This window comes from Triticum urartu, chromosome 7 (assembly GCF_003073215.2).
Source record: "Triticum urartu cultivar G1812 chromosome 7, Tu2.1, whole genome shotgun sequence".
In the NCBI taxonomy this organism is placed as follows: Eukaryota; Viridiplantae; Streptophyta; class Magnoliopsida; order Poales; family Poaceae; genus Triticum; species Triticum urartu.
This window is the reverse complement of record NC_053028.1, coordinates 711,840,232-711,851,406: the sequence shown is the minus strand read 5'-3', so window position 1 is coordinate 711,851,406 and position 11,175 is coordinate 711,840,232. Positions and strand designations below refer to the sequence as shown.

General features: G+C 46.5%; 1 protein-coding gene and 1 pseudogene across 1 annotated transcript; one reads left to right on the top strand and one right to left on the bottom strand.

Moving 5' to 3' along the window:
* Positions 1 to 1,343: 1,343 nt before the first annotated feature.
* On the bottom strand, positions 1,344 to 2,198 carry LOC125525203 (photosystem II stability/assembly factor HCF136, chloroplastic-like). Its single transcript, XM_048690213.1, has 4 exons — positions 2,113 to 2,198; positions 1,892 to 2,014; positions 1,702 to 1,776; positions 1,344 to 1,608 (listed from the first exon to the last, which is right to left on the bottom strand). Exons 2-4 carry the CDS (start codon positions 1,964 to 1,966, stop codon positions 1,489 to 1,491), a joined length of 270 nt encoding a protein of 89 aa, XP_048546170.1. The 5' UTR covers positions 1,967 to 2,014; positions 2,113 to 2,198; the 3' UTR covers positions 1,344 to 1,488.
* On the top strand, positions 2,127 to 7,393 carry LOC125519589 (annotated as a pseudogene).
* The last annotated feature ends 3,782 nt before the right edge of the window (positions 7,394 to 11,175 follow it).

Genomic DNA, 11,175 nt, shown 5'->3' with positions numbered 1-11,175 from the left:
GGAAAATGTTCTATACAGTAAGGAAAAATCATGACAAGTTGTTAGAAACTTGTTGGGGGGAAAAGTTGAACTTATCATGTGACAAATTAGAGAAAGAAAACAGAATTCACTAAAAAAATTATACACAACCATACCAAATTGTGAGCATGTATGTTTTGTTCACTTTTTTTTTGTTTCGTTAGTTTTATATAGATGGCAGGGCAGAGTACGTGGAGGTGGAGGCCTTCGCCAGCTCCAACTTGCGAGTTTTGTTGTTCATGGCTCCTGAGATCTGCCAGTGTATGGAAGATGGTCAGGAACCACTTGTTAGCAATGGTCAGGAACCGCCCGTGTATGGAAGCAGCCGATCAAATTGGCAGGGGAGGTGTAAGGGTTGTCGGCATAACAGCGCGTGAAGTCAGAGTCCGTTGTTTCAGAGTAGAACAGGCAAGAAAGCTCCATAGTCTTGTGAACCATGGTTGATCTTAGGAACTGCTGCGGTGCAGATCCTCTGTAACCTTGCATACATATTGCTATCACTCTGAACTGAAATGAACTGAAGCCATTGCAGAGCCGCTATTGTACGAAGAAAATAGAAATGCCAACAGTTTTTCGATGCTACCGTCGCAAAACTGTAGCAAAATTAGAACTTCCTACATTTTCACCTGTAGCAGGATGAAAAAGAAAAACAATCAAGAGAACTCGTGCTGCCTCGGTACTGAATATTTCAGACATAATAAGCTCAGTTCAACAAATGGTCTGTGCGTCTGCAGAGCAGAGTATTCAACGAACGGGTGAAGGACTCGTGGTTTGTGGTCCACTTGGAGCTCGACCACATGGAGACCCCGCCGCCATTGCTGTACGAGCACATTTCAGTACTGCAATCCATGTCATGTCCTCTCTGAGAACTCAGGCCTTAGTAGCTCTGCAAGCGACGACTGCAACCTGGAGAAAGCACCTGGATATTGCCACATGTTGACAGGAGATATATATATCCTGACCACAACCTGTTTTCATGTTTTGCAGCAGGGAAGTACGTACTGGCAGCCTTGATGTATGCAGTTCTTTTGCACCTCACAAAATCCATCGCATATCAGGATCAGATACATACATAAATGTATGTGCTCACGTCGTACTGTACTGTATGCCTTTGAATGCTGGAAACAATCATCGGTCAAACAACAGTAATAGACAGATAAGATTTACACTCTCTTGCGGAAGACAGAACGTCGGGACAATCAGCAGCCTTTCACGTGTGTGTCTATATATGGATCATTCTTACATACAAAAAGGGTTTCAGATAGCCGTGGTTTTTTCCGCCGCTTCAGCCAACATATCGGAGCAAGACACCGTCATTTCCGAGCACAAAACCTTGGTTGTCTCCAATGAACCTGCAACATCCATCACAACCATTGTAAAATGTTGGCAGAGTTTCAGACGTGAAACAGACTCAGACCCTGAACAAGTAAGATAATGATATCTCCTGCGGAATTCAGGCGATCCGAGTGCTTACTTTACGGAGTATAGGTTGCCGGGGATGTTATCTGCGGCCCTGTCGTGCACCCAGGTCTTGCCGCCCTTGGTTGTTTTCAGCAGGACACCGCTACCACCGGCAGCCCATGCCTCATCCTTTAAAACAGAACCACAGATCAGCTAGTTGTTGTTCAAGGTTACTTAGTAGTATCATGTAAACATAGTACAGTTCGTTTCAGTTAGTGTTACCTTTGAGCGGTAGCCCACGTCCAGAATCCCAAACCCCCGGCTTTGCACCAACGCTTCCTCGAAGTCCTCAACTATCTGGAAATGGATCCTAGTTAGAATATGTTAATGAGCGCTTAAAGGAACTGCATTATGCTGTGTTTGCCCATTTTGCTAACTAAACTGATCGAATCGAATAAGAACTAGCATTCACCCCTGTTCCTTTACTGAGGAAGAGCCCACCGCCGCGCACGAGGAGCCAGAGACCACCATCTGCTCTCCATCCCATGTTCTATATCCGCCGTGCCACAGCCCTGTTGTGCGGTTGCCAATATAGCTGCAATTGCAGGTGTACATAGACACTTCAGAACAAAACCCCGGCCAGATATTTCACCCGAATCGATACTGCTAAGTAGTAGCATAATATCATCGAACCTGCCCAGGCTCCCATGTCAAGAAGAAGTTGCCGCGGCTGGAGACAGCGACGTAGCTGCCGTCAGGTGAGCGGTTCACCGTGTTGAAACTTGAAAGTGCCGGTGTAGTAACTCGCACCGCTAATGCCGCTTGAAACTGTTCTGCACCACAGACAAAAACGACAGAGCAAACAATGTCATGCCTTGATCGCCCAAGTGGATTTTCCGGCACGAGTTTCATCCGGACGGCACTCTCGCCCGGTACAAGGCGCGGTGGGTGCTTCGCGGCTTCACGCAACAGGCCGGCGTCGACTACGGCGAGACCTTCAGTCCGGTGGTCAAACCAGCCACCGTCCGGACTGTCCTGAGCCTCGCCGCCGGCAAGTCGTGGCCCATACATCAGCTGGACATCAAGAACGCCTTCCTCCACGGCCATCTTGCGTAGACGGTCTACAGCCACAAGCCTTCCGGCTTCGTCGACGCCACCTCGCCCTCGCATGTGTGCCGGCTAAACCGTTCTTTCTACGGTCTCAAGCAGGCGCCTCGGGCGTGGTTCACCAGGTTCACGACGTACCTGCGGAGCCTTGGCTTCGTCGCGTCGCGGGCGGACTCATCGCTCTTCGTCCTTCGACGTGGTGCTCACCTTGCCTACCTGCTCCTCTACGTCGACGACATCATCCTCACCGCCAGCTCGGGCGCGGTGCTCGACTCCGTCATCCAGGCTCTTCACCGCGAGTTCTCCATGACCGACCTCGGCGCGCTCCACCACTTCCTCAGCATCAACGTCACCACCACTGCGCGTGGCTTGTTCCTTTCCCAGGAACAGTACGCCCTGGAGATCCTCGACCGTGCCGGCATGCTCAACTGCAAGCCCATCTCCACTCCGGTCGACACGCTGGCCAAGCTCTCCACCGACACTGGCCCGCTCTTCCACGACCTGTCGCTCTACCGCAGCCTGGCCGGGGCGCTGCAGTACATCACGTTGACGCGGCCCGATCTCTCTTATGCCGTTCAACAGTGTTGTATGTTCATGCATGCCCCCCGCGACTGCCACTTCCAGCTCATGAAGCGCATCCTTCGGTATCTGCGTGGCACGACTCACCTTGGCCTTCAGATCCATCGCGACGCCGACACCGAGCTCGTGGCTTACTCCGACGCCGACTGGGCCGGCTGCCCCGACACGTGCAAGTCCACCTCGGGCGATTGTGTCTTCCTCGGCTCCAACCTCCTCACGTGGTCATCTAAACGGCAGAGCACCGTTTCTCGTTCGAGCGCCGAGGCCGAGTACCGGGCGGTCGCCAACGCCGTCGCCGAGTCGGTGTGGCTACGCCAACTACTTGGCGAGCTCCACCAACCGCCATCCCGTGCCACGGTCGTCTACTGCGACAACATCAAGTGCTGTGTACATGTCGAGCAACCCGGTGCAACACCAACGCGAAGCACATCGAGATCGATCTCCACTTCGTGCGCGAGCGTGTGGCACTGGGTGAGATCCGTGTTCTCCACGTACCGACGAGCTCGCAGTTCGCCGACATCTTCACCAAGGGCTGCCAACGGCGTCTTCCTCGACTTCCGGTCCAGTCTCAACGTCGACGAACCCCACGTTTCGACTGCGGGAGGGTGTTGGAACGTGCCCACGTCCCTCTCGTCAGGTGGCTAGCCATGCAGCCCGCGTCGTGCGCGTCTCCACAGCCACGTACTTCATGTTCTATCCTCTCCTGCATGGTAGCGATAGCCGGCTAAGGCCGTTGTACTCTCCCACGTTCCTCTGCTTCCTCTCCTGTAAACTGTATAAATATACCCCGATGGATGAATAGAAGCAGTGTGTGAGTGTTACATATCTCAACTATTAGCTTACTCGTTGCTCATTACAAAATGTGCCATAGAACAAAAAAGACAATCAGAAAACCATGATACAACTCACGAATCATGATTCTATCGCTAGCATGCATATGCCACCCATACCGTAGTTTTCAGTATGTCACATGTATGTCTATTTGCACCCCACCTCTCGCCCCTTGTAACCTGTAGGTACCGTATGTTTCCTGTGCTAGTGATAAGTTTATAAAGGTTACAAAAAGTATTTTATTGGATTTGTATTTAAAGGTAGTTTACAATGAAACTATATTTGTTACATAGTTAAATTTATAATTAAATATTGACTCAAAATACAAAAGAGACCTAGATGGAGTAATTAACTACTACCTCCATTTGAAATTAGTTGTCGCTCAAACGAATCTATCTAGACGTATTTTAGTTTAGATACATCCGTTTAAGCAACAACTAATTTCGGATGGAGGAAGTATTTGCATAACCAGACAATATCTTACCACATGCCAGCCTCGACGCTTGTTCGTGGTTTTCTCTTCGACGGCGTGTGTGCGTTCTTGTGTAGGTTGCCAGGTCGCCCTGTGTGCCTTGTTTTTGCGGGCATGTTGACGGTTTTCGCCCGGTTTTCCGTTAATTAACTGGACACCTCTCTTCGACCTTTTTTAATGAATTGGGCTCTAAGGACCGCATTTCCAAAAATAAAATATCTTACCACATGGGCGAACATTAATGTGGTCCAGACTTTTCAACTCTAGGCATGGACTGTCTATCTGATTCCTAAAGAGACTGCAGCTGGTTTGGGTGCTGTACACTTGCACTTGTGTTAACGGACAGCACAGCCACACACATGGTCATCAGTCATGAGTCATGACCTTATGACCGAGTACACTCACTTTCCTCTGAGGTTGAGAATTAAGATACCAAGATATTATTCGCGTTTTCTACACCAATCTCTTTTATCTATGTGAACTCTAGCTACTTGTAAACCAAGGAAATGCTCTCCAGCTTGCCACTTTTCTTACCCAACACTTCAATGGCGCCCCTGAAGAACTCTTCCATATCTCACTTCTCTTGCTAGTATGCGCAGCCAAGGCACCAACCCTGGAAGCAGAAGCACTTCTCCGATGGAAGTCCAGTTTGGTTGGCGCCAACTCGCTGTCCTCATGGTCGACTATGAATTCCACTTGCTCTTGGTTTGGCATCTCATGTGACACTGCCGGGCATGTTACAGAGCTCAGCCTTCCCAACACTGAACTCAAGGTACGCTCGATTACTTGTATTGGCAGCGTTCTGGAACCTCACCAAGATCAAACTCAACAACAACAGCCTTGCTGGAGCCATCCCGGCAAACATATCCAAGTTGCTCACGCCCACCTTTCTGGACTTGAGCAGCAACAATCTTGTTGGCTTAATACCTCGCTCATTCTCAAGGCTCCAAAATCTCAAGGCACTGCAGCTCTCTGCAAATAATCTCACGGGAGGAATTCCAGAGGAGCTGGGGATGATATCTGGGTTGCGAGATCTTATAGTGGGCAACAACCCACTTGGTGGTCGATCCGAGCCTCACTCGGGAAACTTCAGTTCCTACAGGAGCTCAACTTCAGAAACGCTAGTCTGGTTTCTACTCTCCCACCAGAGCTAGGGAACCTCACTAGTCTTAAGTACATGACCCTGGGACAGAATCAGTTATATGGAAGTGTGCCACCATGTTTTGCCAGGATACAAACATTGTTGACATTTTACTTGGTTGAAAATAATATAAATGGTACCATCCCGAGAGAGATGTTTACAAACTGTACCAAGCTCGAGTTATTTATGGTATCCAGAAACTTGTTAATTGGAAGCATCCCATCGCATATCAGCAAGTGCAAGCAGCTCCAGATATTTGATGTATCCGGAAACATGTTAACTGGAAGCATCCCATCGCATATCAGCAAGTGCAAGGAGCTCAAGGGTTTTGATGTATCCAGCAACTTGTTAACTGGAAGCATCCCGGCGGAGATAGGGAGCATGCGGAACTTGCAAGCATTGTCCTTGTCCAAAAATCACCTTACTGGAATTGTGCCAACAAATATTGGTAATGCAATATCTTTGATATTCCTTGAGGTCAACTCCAATCATCTCGAGGGTGAGCTCCCTGAAACCATCTCCTTGCTGGTAAATCTCATTGCTCTCGACATGTCGGGGAACAAGTTTACGGGTATCATCCCTAATCATGACAACAGGCAGTTGCCAATTGTCAAGGTGGCTAACAGTACAGACAATAGAGCTTCTCAGGAGAATCATGGTCTCCCTTTTGTCAATTAACACTCCTGGTGCTCTTGGATCTATCAAAACAATGAGTTGTTTGGAGATCTTCCTGGTTGCATCTGAACTTGAAAGATTTACAGTTCTTGGATTTGTCGGGCAATGCTTTAGCTGGGGAAGTTCCAACCTCAACTTTTCTTCAAACTCCTTCACTAAGGTCACTGCACTTGTCAAGTAATAAATTCACAGGTTGCTTTCCAATGGTGTTGAAGAAGTTCAAAAGCCTTGTTGTTTTGGATCTCCGGGACAATAAGATTTCTGGTGTAATTCCTCCGTGGATAGGGGAAAGCAATCCTTCGTTGAGGATTCTTAGCCTGCGCTCAAACAAGTTCTACGGGAGTATTCCTTGGCAGCAGTTATCACAACTCCCCCATCTCCAACTGCTTAGATCTTGCTGAAAACAATTTTGTAGGTTCCATACTAGAAAGTTTGGTCAACATCTCCCTGATGAGACAGACATTTGTGACACAACCAGTTGTAAAAATTGACATAGCACTTACTTCCCACAGATATTTTTATGTTTCACAATGGAAGCATGGACATAATTTGGAAGGGACGGGAGTGCACCTTCAAGGGAAGGCATGCATTTGTGACTGGGATTGATCTCTCTGGTAATTCTCTATCTGGTGAGATCCCTTCAGAGCTCACAAGTCTCAAAGCCATGCGGTTACTCAATATTTCAAGAAATAATCTGTCTGGCAGTATCCCCGAGGATATTGGCAATCTAAAGTTATTAGAATCTCTTGACCTCTCTTGGAACAAATTATCCGGTCCTATTCCTTCTAGTGTCTCAAACCTGATGTTCCTCACTGCTCTCAATCTCTCCAACAACCTTCTATCTGGAGAGATACCTACGGGCAGTCAGCTCCAAACACTTGAGGACCCATCGATCTACGGCAATTAATCTTGGACTCTGTGGTCCCCCCTTAAGACCATGCACAAATAATTCGAGTAGTATAACACCAATGGATGGAGCAGAGGAACATCACCATGAACTCGAAACACTGTGGCTGTACTACTCGGTGATTGCTGGAATTGTCTTTGGTTTCTGGGTATGGTTTGGCTCATTGTTTTTCTGCAAGATCTGGCGGGTTGCTTTCTTCAGTTCTGTCGATGCCATGCAGCAGAATATTGTGCACAAGATGAAGCGTACTCTGTATTTATGATCTTCCACTAGATGCAATTTGGCAGAAGAGGCTGCTTTATCTGCAGTCCGCATTGTATAATGTATTTTTCATGACCCTGCAGCTGCGTTCAGCTATTTTGTTTTGTTTCACCAATAAGCTACAAATTTATGTGCCTTTTGTGGGCAGAATTGGCTTGTAGTTGTTGTATGATGTGACCAGTGTTCTACAGGATTGCATTAGGTTTTATTATCTGAATTTTTGTGCTTTCCTACAATATTAGTTCGACCGGATATTTAGCAAGAGGTATAACCTCGATAAATTCTTTGGAGTGACATCCACTCAATCTCCATAGTATTTTTTGTGTTTTTTACGTGGTGCAACCAAAGAACAACAATTATAGTATATTGTGTTTCCGCTTGCTGTAGGATTTGAGATGTCAACGATTATAGTATGTTTTGGAGCATTATAGTATATTGTATTTCTGCTTTTTCATGTTCCAGTGTTTGTTGAATCATGCGACCAAAAAGGCCCTTACGCATGATTTACTGCTGTATGAGAAAAGTCAAGATCGAATGTTTTCAAACTCTAATGAGAAAATGTACATCGATAAGCAAATACCTCTGGGGAGGATTAATATTGCATTTAAGTAGAGACTAGAGTATTAAATCAACTCAATTAACAAGTTTTTTGTGTGGACGTGTATAATAAAAACCAACCACAGATTTTTGTCTCCTCTCTAAAAGAAATTAACCTTGACAGGGATTAGCATTTGAAGTATTTTTTCCCCATCTGCATCAATTACGATGAAAGACTGAAATGATCTGCCAGGAGTACCTGGCACGGGAGGTGTAAGAGCTTGTCGACCTAACGCCGTGTGGATCCAGAGTGGTTTGTTTGTCTGCCTTGGCATTTACCGTCGGTTTTTGAGCGCTGTGAGTGCTGCACTTCAGATTCTACGGCTTTGTATACACATTGCTATGTATGCAGGGTTGGATTTTGTGTTTGTCGAGACGCTCTCAAAACTGAACTGAAACCATTGCAGAGCTGCTGCTGCCGACCAAGAAAAAGAAACCCTGCCGCCATCATCACAGAATCTGAATATCCAGCCTTTTATTGTGTTGTGAGATTGAAATATTCAATCTTATGTGGATGGTCTGTTTTGATAACATAATAAGTTTACCAAACGGACTACGTATCTACATAGCATAGTTTTCAACCTGCGGGCAAAAGGTGTCCTGTTTCTGCTGTATAGTGAAGCCCTTCCTTCTGCTATCTTCCAATGCATAGTTGCAATCATGATTGTTCAAAGCCTTCTACTTCTTATTTTTCTTCATCAGGCATAGAGGCGGCGGTGGAATCCGGAAAGAGCAAACAAACAATGTACATGCATGACGAAGATGGATGCTTGACAGCTCGATGACTGGTGGACGCAATGGAAATATTGACCCACGATGGATAGTACTCTCTCCGTCCGAAAATACTTGTCGAAGAAATGGATAAAAATGAATGTATCTAGAACTAAGATATGTCTAGATACATCCATTCCTCCGACAAGTATTTCCGGACGGAGAGAGTATATGCAGAGGAAGATAAACCGCTTGCGTTTGCCCGCGGTTCAGGTTAGACTTAATGGACATAGATTAAAGGTTTCGTTGAACAACTTTGGTCATGATTCAAAACCGTCTAAGATTCAACCCTGAGACCGGTTTTGACCTTGTTGACCGGTTTGAACGCCATTGACCAGCCAGTCAGCGTGTCACATGAGCGACACTGTTCATAACACTGTTCATGAATTCATTTTCTGCCAAAAAATCAGAAAATTTCATTTTCTGGAAAATTCTCACGCGAACAGTACTGTTCACGTGGCGAAAAATGAAATATTCCCGAATTCACTGCATATGCGGTGAAAAAAATCATTTTGAAAAAAGTTTGAAGAATTCCGTTTTCGCCACGTGAACAGTAATTTCGGGATTTCGTTATCCCCCGCATGAACAGTACATTTGAAATTTTTTTGTCCACTAGTACTGTTCACATGTGTGAAAACTGGGAATTTTCGAAAATTTGTGCTGATACTTTTTATATTTTTTTCAAACTTTTCCTGAGTTACTATTCACGAGACGAAAAATTATTTTTCCTTCTAAAAATGGTACTTTTTTTTTTGAATTTACTATCATGCAGGATTTTTCCCCTAGAATTGAATTTCTCAGTTTTTTGGGGGGGGAAGTTTCAGAAAATGAATTTGTGAACAGTGTCGCTGATGTGGCACGCTGACTGGGCGGTCAACAGGTTCAAAACCGGTCAACAGGGTCAAAACCGGTCTCAGGGTTGAATCTTAGATGGTTTTGAGAGTTGGGGGTTGTAGATTAGACGCTTTTGAAGTTGAGGGTTGTATATTAGACTAGGGCAAAAGTTGGGGGTTGAAATATGCACTTCTCTCTTCAGAAAAGGGCTCAATTGCTACTGGCTTCTTCAGGGATAATGTACGAGTGAGCCTTAATGACGGTATGGGCCTTCATGGGAGGGTATGAGCAATGTACGGAGTGATGCCCGATACTAGGAACCTACTTTTGTTCGTCGTTGATCACAAGCTCTTGAATATCTACAATCTGATTACGCCTAGTTTTGAGATATTGCCTACCTAGGTCAGTTTACGCCTGATGTTGTGAAAGGGGCCGGGCTGGGAAGGAGACACTGGAACAAGGATGTGCTGCAAGCTCAAGCACATAGTCCTGATGATCAGAACAGCATAGTGCTGATGCGAATGCTGGAACCAGGAGATGGTGGTGATGTCGTGCTGCAACTCCAGAGTCGATCACAGGTTCATCAGTCATAGGGTCATCTAGAACTGACCTGGAGTTCACCTTGTGTGGCTTCATGTGACGATGATTGGTACGCTTCCTGGGTAAGGTACGTAGCGAGAATCATCAACGATGTTTAGTTTCTGCACAATCAGCAGGTTTTTTTTTGCGACAGAAAGAGAGTTTTATTCCATAATCAGAGGGTTACAATCGAGAGCACCAACTCCTCAATTACAAGGTGGGCTCCTTCCAGCCATACGGCAGTAGTAGACTCCGTACGACTATTACAATGCCAACCGATGTGCTACCCTATTTTGCTCACGCTTTATTTTTGATGGAACAAACTCTCGATCCTGAAGATGACGCTTGATCTCTAGTACCAATGCCCATAAACAGACCTGGACAAAGCTGTCCCCGGTCATTGCAGCTAGTGCCGTAGATGAGTCTGACTGAACCACAATTGGCAAGGATGAGTGCTGCAGGGCCAAGGCCATACCCTGCATTATTGCATGTAGTTCCGCTTCCAGCGCGTCGTTACAGTTGAAGATGCATCTGTATGCCGCGAAGATCACACCACCCTCATGATTCCGAAGTATCATACCTGCTGCCGCCGACCCGTCCTCTTGCATGAAGGCACCATCCACCGAAAGCGCAGCCCATCCCGTGGGCGGCCGCGGCCAATGAAGAGGTATTGGCGGGCGGGCTCGGCGTTTGCATCCCGGACCACTGGCATTTCCCTTTGAGAATATCATCCGTGGAGAAAGGTACCACACAGGTTCAAGGAATTCATATAACTTTGAAGGTAATCCGACGTTGCCGTTACGAACGAAGCATCCTTTCGTGTGTAAGGTCCGATCGTAGCGACCAAATCCTCCATATCAACATGATCGTGCAATCCCGCATGTGATCATCGCAGTTTGCCAGGACGTTTAAAAGCCATTCCTTCCCAGTATCATGAAGGAGCTCCTGGCTCGGTAGACGCCAACAGTTCTCATCTGAGCCCATATCCTCTGCGCATGTTCA